Here is a 17891-nt window from a genome sequence, read left to right as displayed (position 1 = left end):
ACAGAAACCTGGTTCAAGGCTCCTGAGAGCACCCCAGCACTAGCAGGTTTCACCTCATATCATGCTGCCGCCCCAAAATCCGGACAACACCAAGAAAGGAGGTGTCCATATTCATAAAGGACACCCACACCTCAAGGTTGGTGGCAACGCACGATGCATCGGAGACCATCCAGGTGCAATTAACCATAGGCAAGACTGCTCTGCAATTTGTAGCATGTTACAGGCCACCCTCTCAAACTCAGGAACCTCACATGGCCTTCCTGAAAACAATGGAGGGGATAAATGTATCTCCAAACACCATCATACTAGGTGACTTCAACTACCCTAATATAGACTGGGAACACTACTCAAGCCCAATCACTCTAGCCCAAAGGTTCCTGGAGTTCATAAACTCAAATGCCATGGAACAACTAGTCACCATCCCCACAAGAGGAGAAAACATACTTGATCTCATCATCACGAACATGGGATCACAATGTTCAACACCGGAAGTATACCCCTCACTGGTGAGATCAGATCATAAACTAATCTCGCTGGAGGTCCTCATCCCGCCCCCACCTGAAGCAAAAAAGACCACAGTGAAAAACTTCTCAAAAGCCGACTTCACACTTCTAAAAACTAGTGTGGTCTCCTTTAAGGCCCCTGAGCCAGTGGTAAACATTACTCAAACCGCTGAATCACTTACAAATGCCTTCTACCAGCACCTACAGGACTGCATTGATCAGGCAATCCCAAACAAAACTAAGACTCTTTGTACCAAAGGACCCCAGCCATAAACAAGCTCTACAACAAAAGGAGGAAGCTACTACAAGATAGAGCAAAATCCTTGAAAGGTAAGACACCCTTGATCATTATAAGTAAAAAACTAAGAGCTCTCATAAAATCATCCAAGGCAAATTTTGAGAGAAAAATCGCCAAGGATTCAAAAGACAATCATAAGGCCTTCTTTAGCTATGTTAGAAACCTAGGAGGAAACTCCCAGATATGCTCAGAATTAGTTCAAAATGATGTGAAGATTACTGAACCTACACACATTGCCAACATACTGGCTGACAGGTTCAGTGCAAACTCCCCAAAGGAGAGATATCTATACCAGAGGATTGTAGCCCCAAACATCTCCAACACCCAGGTGAGAACTGCTCTCTCCAAGGCAAAAACAAAGCATCCATGGGACCGGATGGTGTCCCCAGCTGTGTGCTCCATGAACTCAATGAGGAATTAAACCTTAGGACAGCTGTTTAATCTTAGCCTCACCTCAGGATAGGAGTGGCGACTGTGGTCCCACTTCACAAGGCGGTGCCTCCACCGACCCTGGAAATTACCTTCCCATTAGCTTGACAAGCCTTATCTGCAAAGCCATGGAGAGGATCATAATGGAACTCATAAATAAAGACATAGGGAACTTGCAGACTTTGGATCCAACCCAGTTTGGCTTTGTCAAAGGCAGATCATGCCTTTTAAACTTGGTTGACTTTTTCGAGACAGTCACCAAGGCCATTGATGAGGGAAAGGCAGTCCATACAGCCTACCTTGACCTGGCAAAGGCCTTCGACACAATAACCCACTCAAGTATCATCAAAAAACTCATCAGCTTGAATGTAAACCCATACATCACAAGATGGGTTGCAAACTGGCTAAGTGACAGAACCCACAGGGTCAGAGTTGCTGGAGCCATGTCAGACTCAAAGCCTGTCACAAGTGGTGTCCCACAGGGCTCAGTCCTGGGTCCACTCTTGTTCGGCATCTACTTTTCTGAAGTACAAGCAAACACAGGAGGGTTATGGCTGACAAAGTTTGCAGATGACTGCAAACTGGGCGCATAGTGTCGAACACATCTGACACAGATATCCTTCAGAAGGGCCTCACAGAAACGGATAACTGGTGCCAGAGCCATGGTCTAAAGTTAAATGCCAAGAAATGCATAGTCATACCCTTAAAACAAGGTTACCCTAACTACCATATAGGTGGCAATTCACTGAGCACAGAAGAAGTCATCAGGGATCTGGGGACCCAGGTTGACAGTAGCCTTTCGCTTCACACTCATGTTGCTAAAGTAGTTAGGAAAACCTTCTACATTGCCCACCTGATCATGAAGGGATTCACATCTAGATCAAGGAGGTCATCGCCCTGTACTCATCACTCATTAGACCTATGATTGAGTACAATGCCCCATTCGGAATGTATCTGACCAGACACCTGCAGCAGCTGGAAAGGCCCCAAAAGTTCCTCACCAAAAGGATAAAGGGTCTCAAAAATATGTCTTATGCTGCCCGACTGAAAGAACTCCAGCTCTATTCAGTCTCATACCGCTTGCTCAGAGGTGACCTGTGCCTGACATATAAGGCCATGTCAAACCCTGATTTGATGAATATGCTTCACCTCAAAAATCTAGATCCCTCAGAACCACAAGGGTGGGAGACTTAAACCTTGACACGGTTATTAATAGAACATGCTGGAGGGACAGATTCATCACCCAGAGACTCCCTATGCTGTGGAACAAAATCCCGGTACATGTGAGGCAGAGCACCTCGCTGGCCTTGTTCAAGAGGAATATTGACCAATGGATGGGGGATCGCAGATATACCCCAGGGATTACTTCAGTGTCACTGCTTGACAGAGGCACAGCAAAATAATAGGCATAGTTTTATTCAAACTAAAGGGGTGGCGAAAGCCAAATAACTATGGGCTAGGCTTATAAATGCCCTTGGGCAGATAGCCTAGTATGAACCTATGAACCTATGAACCTAAAGACTATTACATCAAGGTGATGTTGAATACACTTTTGTAGAGCTCAGGGGTGAGGAGATGTCAGTGGGTCATACTATAGGCTTGTATCTAATGCTCTATATACCCTGATACAGGTTGAATAGATTATTTCAGCTCCTATGATGTCAGCATCTTTAGACTTTATCGCTGTTGTAGATAGTGCAGCCAGAAATGTCTGGTGCAGCTAGGAAAGCAGTAGGATTTGGTCCTATCTTTCTTAAAAACAAGAGCTGCAAGAGCAGGTAAGGGGAGAAGGTAAAGGTCTTTATGAAGTTTAATTCTGTATATTCAATGCCAATAAAATGTGATAGGAATCTATCTAATTCCACATTCAGTGCTTGTTTATATGGGCCAATGGACAATATTACTGGATTACAGCCCGAAACAAAGAGTGAAAAGGTCACACTGAAAAACCAATCAGTAAAAACTAAATGGAAACTCCAGCCAAGCTAGAACTTCCAATGAGTGACCTCCCAAACCTCCCATGACAGAGGCACATGGGATATATGCAAATGACCCTTATGAACATCAGGTGTTTCAGCTATATGGCGATTCTGATTACCCATGACTTTTACGTCTGAAGTCGTTTTAATGGACAATTTCAGGCCAATAAAGCCAAACCCCACTAGCTATGGATATGCATATTTCGGACTTGTTATGACCTCGTCAGCATAGCACAAGCAGAGTGTTTGACTAAGCATAAGAAACACAGGGCTGTTATACCCAGCTGATGTCCATTATCATTAGGGTGACTGCAAAATATCCCAACTAACAAATTAAAACAAAGAGTGAGAAGGTCACACTGAAAAATACAGGCTGGGATATTTGGTGCATTAAATAAGAAGTTCATGAGTTGGTTAGGAGATATAAGCAGACAAAATTCAGCTGTAAGAAAATGTTAAAGAAGAGAATAAAACCTGGGATTTATCAGTGAATCCTTTATTATAATTGCACTCTCTCACTGCTGTATTTAGAATTTTTTCAAGTAGGGCAGGTCAATAAATGCAATAAATGCTTCACTTGTTCTTGCTACTGTAGTTTTACTAAACCTGGCAAGCACCCTGTGAAAATAATAGATTATCAGACCATCTCCTTTCTGAATATGGACATGAAACTGACTGTCCAGCTAAAAGAGTCAAAGTGCTGCTTTCCACCTTCACACAAAGAAGGTGCCAGCACTTCATGTAGCTGTTATGAAGGACTCACTATTAAGTGATCCTACTTATGGAACATAAAGGAGACAGGAGGCTGGCCGACACCTTTTGTAACAGCAGTCAAAGCTCTTTATAAAATCCCAGCTACCAAGGTCCTTACAAATTACACTGTATCCACACCGTTTGTTCTACAAAATATAATGCAAAAAAAATACCCCTTCTCCAGTACTGTTCCTTTTGTCTGCCAAAATCCTAAGGAGATAGTGAATGCTGTGTTGGATATTTTAGGGTGAACCATTCAGGATGTCACTGCCAAAGCTTTGTTAATTGCTGTTGACTGCCTTATATTGTCACAAAATTCACAGACCACAGAGGGGTGGATGGGATATTGTGCAAGTTTTGTCACATTTATACAACATGAGGCTTATACGTAAACATTAACAAAATAGATATAGTACCAGTCAATAAGGCAACTGGACATCTGAGTAAACTGAACACTTCACTATGTTTTGCATGGAGTCCCTCAGGTCTGAAATACATTGAAATAAAGGTATGACAAGATCTGTGGAATATGGTTGATTTGAACCTGAAAGAACTATAGCATGCATATTTACTCTGGGTGCCTTACTGGAAGAAAATTATGTTATGACTAATAAGGCAGACCATGGTATTGAAAATGTTTGCAGCATCTTGCTTATTTTGCCTATAGCCATTTGCAAGTTCTTGTGTGTGTGTGTGTGTGTGTGTGTGTGTGTGTGTGTGTGTGTGTGTGTGTGTGTGTGTGTGTGTGTGTGTGTGTTGGGGGGATAAATGCTTGCATAAAATCACAAAGTTATTCACCAAATTTATATGATATGAAAAGAGAGAGAGATTCCCCTCCTATACAGCCCATCATGAAAAATATGGGACTGGAGTTCCTGAGTGGAAAGGGCCATGTAGCTATGAGACAGACATCTTACCATTGAGCCACAGATATATCATACAACCAAAGAACTTCTGAGCTAAGATTACAATGTTGCAGCAAGATTGTCTATGTCATTTGATCACCTGTCTTCAGAAGTGGTGATCTGTAGAACATGCAGGCAGATTCAAGCTGAAAGTATGACTTGGACTATGCCTATGCAGAGGGGCATCCTGGTGTAGGGTTTATCCCCATATACTGTTTACTTAAATGTATTAATTCCACAGATACACAGCTTCACAAGTGTGTGCAATATTGTGGTAATTACCATTATGGGCATATAAAACAGTTGGAAAGTCCACAGATGTTCCTTACTAAAAGAATGTAGGAAGTAGGCAACAAGTCCTATGCAGACCACCTCAAGGATCTATCCTTATATTCTCTCTCCTACAGACTGTTAAGGGGAGATCTATGCCTGGTATACAAGGCATTATCAGACCCACTCTGATGGACCTCCTGCATATCCACAAAAGAAGCAACACCAGAATTACCTGTTCTAAAGAGTTAAACCTTGCCTGTGATATAAATAGGACCTGCTGGACATACAAGTATTTATCCCAGAGACTACTCCTTCTCTGGGACAGGCTCCCCATCTGTGTGAAGCAGAGTTACTCCCTAATCCAATTTAAGTGTAACTTGGACATTTGGATGGAGAACTGGTTTGGCACCTATGTCTCAAATGGACTGCAAATGGTTGGCCTATGTCACAGTCTGCAAATAGTTCATCTCTCAGGCCCCTCCTTATAAATGTTTCACCTCCCAAGCCCCTGCTTACACTTATCAAGGGTACCAGAACTTGTCAGAGATTTTTGATGCATGGCTAAGCTTAAAAAGGCCCTTGTAATCGTTAGCCTAGTAAACACCTATGAACATATAATTTTTCAGAGGAATCAAAAAGGGTCAGTCATTTTCATCCACAAAATGCTACATATATATGCATACACACACACACACACACACACACACACACACACACACACACACACACACACACACACACTAGCTGTGCGAATCTGGTGAGAAGACCATTTAACTGTGATCACAGGATGGCAGGAATATGACAGTTTCATCCATAGACTGTATACATCCCCATTAAAATATATTTTACTATGCACACTTCAGATGCCTGATTGTGATAATATGATCAGATATGAAAAAATGCATTTCAGCTACTTCCCATTAGCAAATACAAACACACACACACACACACACACACACACACACACACACACACACACACACACACACACACACACACACACACACACACACACACACACACACACACATTTACTTGAGATCAAGGTACATCAGTGGGTCAGTCACTCTCATCTACAGACTTCTTCCATTGTCAGCATGACTCAGCACAGAAAACTGCATTTAGGCTGTGCACATCTTAGATGTTTGAACGCCCAAGTAAAAGGAAAAATGGACACAGCAATATAATTTAATTAGTTCCATGTAAGTACACACACACACAAATGCAAACCCACACACACACAGACACAAATCTACACTATTTGCTCTGACAAGCCATCTAGATGATCAGTTGTTACAGTCCAGGTATACTGCTGCTATTTAACTGTAATAAAAAGTGAAAGAAATTCTGTTCACAGTACATAAACTGGTTTCTCTCAGGCACATACATTTTCTCTGCTTTCCATCACAACCCACAAAAACAGAAAAGAGAAAAAAAATGACCACTTTAATGTACTTTTTAAACTTGCCGCTCCCAGACACATACACTGCTCTATTGTAAAACATTACCATTGATCACTTTAACAGCGATCAATAAAAAGTCTTTCTGTTCAGTGACTTATCTGCAAAGACAACTGGAACCAAATAAAAAATAGGAAAAAAGTTAATCCTCTTATGAACTTCTTTTAATACTGTTCCTTTCTTCACAGTTATTTAATGAATTAGCAAAATACATTGTTCATAATACTATTTAATTATTAGAACGCCCATCCATAGCTAAACTTTATTTCCTGATGCATAAGAATGTTTGTTAATTGTCAAAGAACTTGATAAATAATACATTATTTTTATTGTAAATGTCATTATTGCCATGTAAAAAAACATTGCTCACTGTTGTTTGAAAGACGTAGCAATTGCTCAGTAAACTCAAAGGTATGTGCTTTAGCTTTAGGGTGCTTCAAATTTTGTATCCTAACAACAACAAGTGATGAATTAGATTAGGAGCCCTTGAACTATATGAATTATGGATGGATGCACTTATACATTTAGAACCTTTAGAACCTGGTCTTAATACATCAGACCAATAAGACCAGCTCTTTTTTATGAAATTTAGTTAGAAGTTAGAATATATATATATATATATATTATTATATTTTTTGACACTGCTTGATGATGATTTTATGATTTTTTAATGATTAAAATTTTAGAGTAATCAATAAATCAATATGTTTTGTCTGCTTGGGTGACTTGACTGTGATGTGTGATGTTATTTATTTATATACTGATGTATTTTGTAAAACCACTTCAACCTGATGAAAGCTGCATTGTTAGTGCTGAAAAAAGCTTTATTTTTATTCAAAATAAAAAGTCTTTTTATCATCGTGGTGGCTCCAGTAATTTGTTGGAATAAACTCAAAGGTAAGTGCAGCACAGTTGTTTTATAATGGACAAGTCAGACAGTATAATGTCACTTGAGACTGTGACAAAGGCCAACCTATTTGTTACGTGTTGTATATTTGTCCAAATGTACATACATAGTAGAACGCTAATATGCACACAGAGGCAAGAAATATTCTGTAAAGCTATTTTTTCTAACAGGGTCAGTTGCTCCATCAGATCGGTTCTGATGAAGGCCTAATTCTTGGGCTGAAAGCGTTAAACCAGTGGATTAAAGTTAATTTTGTGTGATATAGTGCTCCATCATCACTTGTGGTTTTCTTTTTATTTACCAAAGTTGCACAAAGTGTGAGACAAGTCTGGAGTTTTCTTTGATATATATATATATATATATATATATATATATATATATATATATATATATATATATATACCTCCCAGTAACAACATCCCTACCCTTGAGCTTTTCCTTGCTTAGATCTCACAGAACATCTATTATGAAACCATCTTTGAAGGTAATGTTAACATCGACTGGAACACTCTTTCCACTGCCTCTCCTACCTCTAGTATTAACCTTTATAAAGTCTCTCAACTCATTACCTCCCCCACTTGTATTAACCAACAATCCAATCCCAACTCTACTCATGACTGGATTCTTACCTCCCACCTCAAGCACTACCACAACCCCTCTACTCTACCAGACTCACTTAGTGATCACCTACCTGTCACTATCCAGCGGCACACTTCCCACTCACCTAGATCTCAGACTTATAGAGACTGACAAAATCAATCCAAGTTTGACCCAAACTTATTTAATCAAATTTTGGCTTCTATCAATTGGTCTTTCCTTCTTGACCTCCCTCTTGACAAAGCTGTCATGAAATTTAACTCCACATTTCTCAGCATTCTCAACTGTATGGCCCCCACCAGGAAAATAAGGGTTAAAACTAAATATGCTTCCTGGTTGACCAAAGACACTTTCTCTCTCTCATGCACAGAAGAGACAGTGCCAGGAAAATCTGGCATAAACATAGAACTACTACCAACTGCCAGCTCTATAGAGAACTTAGAAATGCAACTGAAAAGCAAATCAACCTAGACAAAAAATCATTTTATCTGAATCACCAAAAGAACCCTAACTCCAACCCTAAAAAATTCTGGTCTACTGTTCACAAGCTTTTGCACCCAGGCAACCCATCTCCCCCTAACCCCTCCCCTAACTCCACCTCTCTTGAGACTGCCACTCTGTTGAACACCTTTTTCATCAACTCCATACAGAATTTAATCAAACCTAACTCTAACGCTATCTCTGACACCACACCCCCAACCATCCTTACCACACTGTTCTCCATCAAACAAATCCCTACTTCCTATATTCAATCTCTACTATCTAAACTTAAACCCTGCTCCCCATCGGCCAACTATCTACCTCCACTCTATCTCAAGTTAGCAGCATCCTCCATTGCCTATCCAGTTTCCATACTTATCAATCAGTCCATAAAAGAATCCATCGTCCCCACCATCTGGAAAAAATTCTATGTTCTTCCACTGCATAAAGGAGGCAACTCCACTGACCCCTCTAATTTCAGACCTATTACTATTCTATCCCCTCTATCTAAAATTCTCGAAATGTGTATACACAAGCAGCTAGTTACATATCTCACTCAAGAGAACCTCTTCACCCCTACTCAACATGGTTTCAGACCCCATCATAGCACTACCACTGCACTTTTATCCTTTATTCATTCTATTGCCAATTCCCTGGTCAATAACAAGCTAGTCTCCTGCCTATTCCTCAACCTCTCTAAACCTTTGACACTGTATCCCACAACCGCCTTCTCTCCAAATTAGCTCACCTTAACCTCTGCAACTCTACTCTCTGCAGGTTCTCTAGTTACTTATCTGACCATCTACAATCTGTCAAATGGCTCTCTGATACCTCCCTTTACCTCTTTGTTCACACCGGGGTTCCCCAAGGCTCCATCCTGGAGCCCCATCTATTTAATATCTTCACCAACTACCTTTCTCAGTCCTGCCCTCACTCCACTCTCATACAGTACACTGATGACTCTACTATTATCTCTACATCTGATAATTTACCTCACCTACTAACCATTACTCAAGAATCCCTGCACTAAGTTGGAAAATGGCTCTTCTCCAATTAACTGCTCCTTAACCCTAACAAAACTAAACTCCTTCTTTTCCTTCCTAAACCTCTTCAACACCTGAAACCCACATTCTCTGTTTCCTCTCTTGACAACACTTCTATCAAAGTCGAATCCCACACAAAACTCCTTGGGGTGTACATAGATTAACTCAAATTCGACATCCACATCAACAACTGTGTTAAAAAGGCACACCAAAAACTTGGCATTCTGTATAGGAACAAAAGATTCTCGACTCCTGGTGCTAAATTGTGCTTAGCACAAGCTTACCTTCACCCCACCTTACTATATGCCTAGTCTGTCTTTACCCACCTCAAAAAGAATCTTTCCAACAAACTTGAACTCATTTATAATAAAATAGCCAGATTCGCCAGCAATTTCCCCTGTAAGTCTCACCACTGTCTTTCCTTAAAAAACTACACTGGCTGAAAATTCAGCATCAACTCCTCCCATAACTCCACCTGGCCCACTCACTCATACATCAACCCCTGGCCTGCCCATCTCTGGCAAACCTTATCGTCCCCTATATTCCTAATCTGAGCAACTCTTGTGACATACTTTAAAATCCAACAAATCCATTGGCAAAATACTATATAGTCACTCAGTCTCCTCTGCCCGGAATAATCTCCTTCTTCACATACACTCAACCCAACCAGTTTCAAAATAGCATTAAAGGAATTCCTGCTAAGCTCCTGGATCTGGTCCTGTAACAATCCCCCCTGAATGTCTCCACCTCCACCTTCTCCCTTATCTCCTTCTTTTCCCTTTCATCCCCTCGATTTAATTCCCTCTCCTTTAGTCTGTCTACCATCTCCTCATCCTATTAACTTAAACTTTTTCCTGCCCCCTGTAATTTTCTCTCCTGTTCTCATATCGCTCCTACACCTCCTGTCCCCCACTCTGACTTTCAGCTTTTCAATGACATAATTTCTTAACCTGGCCTCCTAACTCATTCACTTCTTCTAATGAAATACTTTGTTGTTCTTTTGCTGTTACTATATTGTATAATAACAAAAGTCTGATGTATGATCTATTTCTGGAATCTCTGTTTGCATGCTACAAAAATTATTTGATATACTATTTGATTTTTACTTTGTATAATGACAAATCTATCATTTGCTGCATGCCTTAGGTTCATAGGTTCATAGGTAGGTACTAGGCTATCAGCCCTAGGGCCTATACAAGCCTAGCCAAAAAGGTACCCTGGCTTTCGCCACCCAAGAAAATTATTTTCCTGTGCCCCTGTCGAGCAAAGCCACAGAGGTGATCCCTGGGGTAAATTTTCTATTTCCCATCCAATTATCAAGATTTTTCTTGAAGAGTGCTAATGAGGAGCTTTGTGTGATATAGATAGGTAGTTTGTTCCAGAGTATGGGAAGTCTCTGGGACAGGAATCTATCCCTCCAGCATGTTCTGTTTATAGAGTGTGTAGCTTGGAGGGATTGGGATTTCTTTAAGTGGAGCATGTCCAACAGCTCTGAGTTTAACATAGCTTTGTATGTTAGGCAGACATCACCTCTGAGTAGGCGATATGCGATGGAGTAAAGCTGGAGTTTTTTGAGACAGTCTGCATACGGCATCTATTTGAGGCTGGTAATCCTCTTTGTGAGGTATTTCAGTGGCCTTTCCAGTTGTTGTAGATGTCTTGTGAGGTACATACCAAAAGGGGTGTTGTATTCTATAATGGGTCTAATGAGTGATGAGTAGAGGGGAACAATGACCTCTTTTTTCCTGGATGAGAAACCTTTTGTGATGAGTTGTGGCACGTAGAAGGATTTCCTGACTACTGTGGCAATGTGATTATCAAAGGAGAGACTACTGTCCACCTGTGTCCCAAGGTCTCTTATCACACTTTTGGTGTTAAGTAGACTACCACCTATGTGGTAGCTCATGGGTACAGAGTTTTTACCAAAGGGGATGACAATGCACTTTTTGTCATTGAGCTTGAGACCATGGCTTTGACACCAGGTATATGTCTCAGTGAAGCCCTTTTGTAAGATGTCCACATCATTAGGAGTTTCAATACTGGCTTCTATTTGCAGTCATCTGTGAACTTCATTAGCCAAAGACCTTCTGTGTAAGCCTATACTTCAGAAATGTATATACCAAACAGGAGAGGACCCAGGACTGAACCCTGTGGTACTCCACTTGTCATTGGTCTAAAGTCAGATTTGGAGTCTGCTACTTTCACAGTGTGGGTTCTGTCAGTGAGCCAGTTGGCAACCCATCTTGTGACATAGGGATGTATACCTAGTTTAGTGAGTTTATCTATAATTCCAGAGTGGGAGATGGTGTCAAAAGCCTTGGCGAGATCTAGATAGGCTGTGTGAACCAGCTTACCCTCATCTATGGCTTTGGTGACTGCTTCAAAGACGTCATTCAGGTTTAGGAGACATGATCTGCCTTTTACAAACCTGAACTGGGTGGGGTCCAGAGTGTGGAGATTACCAATGTCTTTGTTTATAAGTTCCATGATGATACGTTCTGTGGCCTTGCAGACCAGGCTCATTAGGCTAATGAGGTGGTAGTTCCCGAGGTCCATGGTGGCTCCCCCTTTGTGGAGTGGGATAACCATTGCTGTGTGCCATTCAGTGGGCACAAAGCCTGAGGTGAGGCTATGACTGAACATGGTGCTTAGGTGAGGTGCCATTTCATTCTGTAGTTCATGTAGAATGCAGCCTGGGATGTTATCAGGTCCTATGGATGCTGTGTTCTTGGCTTTGAAGAGTGTGTTTTTTACCTTTGCAGCCGTGATTACAGGAACTGTGCATTCTTTCAATAGAGAGATGGGCCCTTTAGGGGGTGAGGGGGGTAACATTAGCACTGAACCTATCTGCCAGGATGTTGGCAATATCAGTTGGTTCTGTATATTTAGTGCCATTGTGCTGTAACTCAGAGCAGATCTGAGTGTTGCCATTGAGATTCTTGACATAGCTATAGAATGCTTTGTGGTTGTCTTTGGAATCAATGGTGATTTTGTTTTCATAACTTGCTTTGGAGGATTTTATGAGGGTTCTCAACTTCTTACTGAGGCTGACCAGGGAGTTCTTCCAGTCATGGGATTTACTCTTTTTTGAAACAGTTTCTTTCTTCTGTTGTAGAGTTTGTTAATGGCAGGGGACCACCAGATTGGCTTCCTTTTTTTGGAGGATAGCATCTTGGTTCTGTTAGGGATAGCACAATCCATGCACTTGTGTAAGTGCTTATAAAATGCATTTGTGTAGGATTCAGCAGTCGTACCTCTAAGGATTCAGCATGTCTACTGCATGGGTGTCGTGAAGTTTGTCACTTCTGTCTTAAGAAGCGGGAAGTTGGCTTTGGAGAAATTTTTTACAGTGGTTTCCCTAATGGAGGGTGGGGACGGGATGTAGATGTCTAGGCTGATTAACTTGTGTTCTGATCTGATTAAAGAAGAATTGACCTATGACCAGGTCTGGGATATTGCTGCCCCTGGTGGGGGTGTGGATTTGTTGATCCAAGGCATTGCAATTTATGAATTTCAGAAACCGTTGAGCAAAAGAGTTGGTATGTGAGTAGTTTTCCCAGTTAATGCTGGGGTATGTGAAATCACCCATTATTAGGGTGGTCGGTTGTACCCTAATATTTTCCAGTGTATCAAGAAATGAGCAGTGGGAATCCTGGGGCATAATGGGGGATCTGTAGCAAATTACAATTTGGATTGCAGTCTTGCCCTGAGTTAGTTGCACTTGGATAATCTCGGATGCATTATGCTGAGCAACTAGCCTGGAGGTGTGGATATCCTTAATGAATATAGAAACTCCTCCACTTTTATTGTTTCGGTTCAGGTTAGGTGGCCAAAAGGTGTGGTATGAATTATAGCCTGGTAATACAGGGGTGCTCTCTGGAGCCTTGAACCAGGTCTCTGTCACTGCACAGATGTTGATGCTCTCCATTTTAAGGAGTGCCTCGAGTGAATGCATTTTGAGGTTTAGACTTCTAGCACTGAGTAGCATTACCCTCAGATTTTGCTTGCTTGTACCTGTTACGGTGGTGAATTTGTCATTTGAACCTTGCCTAAAAAAGGCATTATACGGGTGGCAAGAGCCTTAGCTAGTATTGACAGGTGCAGGCCATCTCTGGCAAAGCATCATGGTCTGTCGATCATGTCATCCCAGGCAGATAGATACTGGATCCCCTTAGAATGACACCAGAAGCTTAGCCAATTGTTGAAGTCAATCATTTTGTCCTTGTACTGTGGTATCATTCTGGGTGATGGCAGGATGCTACTCAGGGCTAGGGTCATACCTGACTGGACTACAAGATCGGAGAGCTCCTCCATATCTCTTTTCATGTAGTCCAGGGAGGTACTTCTCAGGTCATTCACACCAGCATGGACAATGACAGAGTTATATTTGTACTTGTTGTGGAGTGACCTGAGTGCATGTGTTATGCGGCAGATCCTGGCACCCGACAGGCAGCTGACAGTAAATTTCTCCTTGTTTAGACTGGGGAGTGGAACATCAGTGTGCCTGACTATAGAGTCACCTATGACTAGAGTGTTGGGTAAGTTGTTATGCCTTATGGGCTATGGTTGAGTGGCATACTGAGTTTGTGGGCTATGTGTCATTTGGGTTGTGTTGGGAGTGGAGGTTGCATGCATTTCTGCTTTGGAGGTCTCTGTTGCTTGAGCAGATTTCTATTGTGAGACTCTGCGAATGTAGGTGTGTGTTTTGTGTTGCTATGTGTGTGTTTTGGTGGTGTATTGTTTGAGGGACTATATGATGAATGTGGTGTGATGCAAGTGTTTACCTTCTTTTCTTGACTGTCTAGTCCAGTCTTGGGTGAAGAGAGCTTTGCTTCCAGTTTGGCTATATGAGTGCATCTCTCACAGGTTGTAGTGTTGGGTGGTAGGAGAAGAGGGTTGTCTGTGTACATGAGGCAATTGCTGCAGTGCCCCAAGATGCCCAGATTCATCAGGTAGACAGGAGAAAACACCGGGAGCTGACCCTTAGACATGCCTGGATAGGTGCTTATTTATTAAGTACAAAAAATTGTTTTCCTCTAGACAAGTGAGGAAAGTTGAGTGCTGTAGTAATTTGTAGCTTATTTAGTGCTTACAAAGAGTTCTGAACAAGTGCTGAGCTCAAAGAAACAGATTTGAGTGCTAAAACTAAAAAAACTGGCTAGTTCTAAGGGAAAATTTGAAGAGCAGACTTTATGGCGCTGGGAATTGTTTAACCCTAGCTAAGCGGTGATGCGTGAAGTGTATTTTTTTTTAATATAACAGTAGCAAGTGAGCAAACTGATTTAAACAAATTAACCAATAAAAAGCTAAAAACTGAGCCCCATTCCAGCAGTCTTTGATCAGACAAGTTCTAACTGCACACTCCTGCCACTAGGGTGCAGGGGAACCTTCTCCAAAAAAGATGGTCTGGATTAGTGCTCAAGTTATACAAACAAAGCTAGATTCAGCAGGTCTGAATTTAGTCTATGCTACAGCAAACAAGGCGTACCAGTTTCAGAAAGAGTTCAAATAAAAAGGCACAATAAGCCTTTAACCAGAAACTCCCAGCTCAGAAGGGCAGAATCTCACCTCTCCTCCCACAAGAATGCAGACCACACCTTCTTAATGTAAAATAACTGGACTGAAACCCAAGTGCTTAAACCAGAACTAATACACTTCTAGAATAACAGACACTAAGCCTTCAATCAGCAACTCCCGACTTACAAGGATGTAAGCTACCTGTCCTGCCACAACAGTGCTGACCACAAACCTTCTTAATGTAAAACAACTGGTCTGAAGCCCAAGTGCTTCAACCAAAGGCTTAGACTAACAGTTACAATTTAATCAGGCTACTAACAAGCAGTAATAAATGCAGCAGAATGAATGCAATAAATTAGGAAGAAACACAAATACAGTAAAAGCAGATGAATAAAATGCAATTTTTTTATATAACAATAGAAAACGAGCAAACTGATTTAAGCTAATTACCCAATTAACCAGTAAAAAAGCTCAGAACTGAGCCCTGTTCCAGCAGTCTTCAATCAGACAAGTTCTAACTGCACACTCCTGCCACTAGGGTGCAGGGGACCTTCTCCAGAAAAGATGGCCTGGATTAGTGCTCAGGTTATACAAACAAAGCTAGATTCAGCATGCCTGAATCTAGTCTATGCTACAGCAAACAAGGCATACCAATTTCAGAAAGAAACAGTTCAAATAAGCAGGCACAATAATCCTTTAACCAGAAATTTCCAGCTCAGAAGGGCAGAATCTAACCTCTCCTCCCACAAGAGTGCAGACCACAAACCTTCTTAATGTAAAATAACTGGCCTGAAGCCCAAGTGTTTAAACCAGAACTAATACACTTTTAGAATAACAGACACCAAGCTTTCAATCAGCAATTTCCATTTTAGAAGGATGTAAGCTACCTGTACTGACACAACAGTGCAGACCACAAACCTTCTTAATGTAAAACAACAGGTCTGAAGCCCAAGTGCTTAAACTAAAAGGCTTAGAATAACAGTTACAATTTAATCAGGCTATTACCAAGCAGTAATAAATGCAGCAGAATAAATACAATTGAGTACTTTTAAGAAGAGGCAAAAGCAAAATAAAGTGCATTTTTTTTAAATAAAAAAGGTTTCAAACAGTTTAAGGGGTAGGAGAGAGGCAGAATGGAGGAAATACTTATTTTTCACTGTATAACTAATTGTATGTAACCTGGAGCTTTTCTCCTTGGGTCTCTGCTGAAAAATGGCTCCTGGTCCAGCCAGACTAACCCGGTTACAAATGTTAAATAAATAAATAATAAAGATGTGTACCTGATTTTCTTTGTATTTCCTCCAGTCTGTCTCTCTCCTACCTCCAAAACTGTTCAAAACCTTTTTTATTAAAAAAACAAGAAAAAAGAGCAACATAGACCCTAATTTCTCCATTGCTTCCTTTCAAAGCACTGGTGTGCTGAGTTAGCATCGGAAAGCAAGTCCCATATGCATGCACAATTCATCAGAAAAAGTCCCAGGATACCAAGTATTTTTTTTCTTAAAAATAGCAGTAACCGACTTTGTGGTGTGGTATATTAAGACTTACCTACAGTTGGTTTTATCTAATCACTTAGGCTTTGCCTTTGTGATTAAACTACACCAACTGTGGGTAAATCTTAATATACCACACTGACATTGTTAGTTATTGCTTAATTAATTCATGGAAGTGCATGCTTAGCTTTCTCACAGTAATATTCAATATCTAGAAGTTAAACCTGTCACAATTTTTTCTTTTTTATCATGGATTCCACACATATCACTGTCTGGGTGAATTACAGTATAATTTTTATTTACTTAGGATATATTTTCTTTTATTTCAGTGTCAAACCATCCAGTGTTAAAAGAAGCAGATATCCATGTCGTTGGGAATTTGGTGGCTGCATCAATAAGAGACAGGAAAGAAAGACTGGAATCATCCAGGAAAGTAGAGGCAGATGGAATAGATGGAAGTGGCATTTCTGACAACAGTATTTAAGCCAGGACCTTGCATCTTTACATTACATGGCCTGACAGAAGGCATCTTTCATTTAGCCGTTGAACTGCCATTCTTATTGCTAAAGAAAATAATAGTGGTGACAATGGAGAGTCAGTAATTTGGTTCTTTCTTAATCATATACAGTGTTCTGGAAAGTGAGATTTTTATGACATCTAATAATATCTGGCTGTGGAAAGTGAGACTATTTCTAACATCTGAAAAAATCACACACTCACACACACACACACACACACACACACACACACACGCACACGCACACGCACACACACGCACACACACACACACACACACACACACACACACACACACACACACACACACACACACACACACAGACACACACACACACACACACACACACACACACACACACACACACACACACACACACACACACTCTGAAAATGAAATCTGTCTGTTGAGGAGAATTGCTGACTCTGTGAAGTAATATATTGTGATGTGTATTCATTATCCAGACACTGTTTGCTCAGTCATCCATTTGAAAATATATCTGAAGGATTTAGTATCCATATCTATTGTGTGAATATTCAAGCAGATCTTTGTCTTAAATTTATTCAGTTACTATGAAAATGCAGACTGATAGTAGATGTACACATCTCAGAAATTGTACCTTGCAAGAATTTAATCTCCAAAGTAAATGTTGCTAATAAAATATCATTTATACCATGAACAACTGCTATTACAATTGTTTTTCTCAAGCAATACGTTTTCTGTTAGCTTTTTATATT

The 17891-nt window shown here is 40.8% G+C and overlaps 1 protein-coding gene across 1 annotated transcript in view; it reads left to right on the top strand.

The window, feature by feature from the left end:
• Positions 1 to 17393, top strand: part of IQCM (IQ motif containing M) — a 528943-nt gene extending 511550 nt beyond the window's left edge. Inside the window, exon 5 of the mRNA XM_044063384.1 lies at positions 16967 to 17393. Within this exon, the coding sequence (XP_043919319.1) occupies positions 16967 to 17121 (155 nt within the window). The 3' untranslated portion in view covers positions 17122 to 17393. The remainder of the gene's footprint in view (positions 1 to 16966) is intronic.
• Positions 17394 to 17891: the final 498 nt, after the last annotated feature.

This window comes from Protopterus annectens, chromosome 2.part1 (genome assembly GCF_019279795.1).
Source record: "Protopterus annectens isolate FY-2018-M chromosome 2.part1, PAN1.0, whole genome shotgun sequence".
NCBI classification, from domain to species: domain Eukaryota; kingdom Metazoa; phylum Chordata; order Ceratodontiformes; family Protopteridae; genus Protopterus; species Protopterus annectens.
The sequence above is the reverse complement of the archived record's forward strand: the minus strand, read 5'-3'. Positions and strand labels throughout refer to the sequence as shown.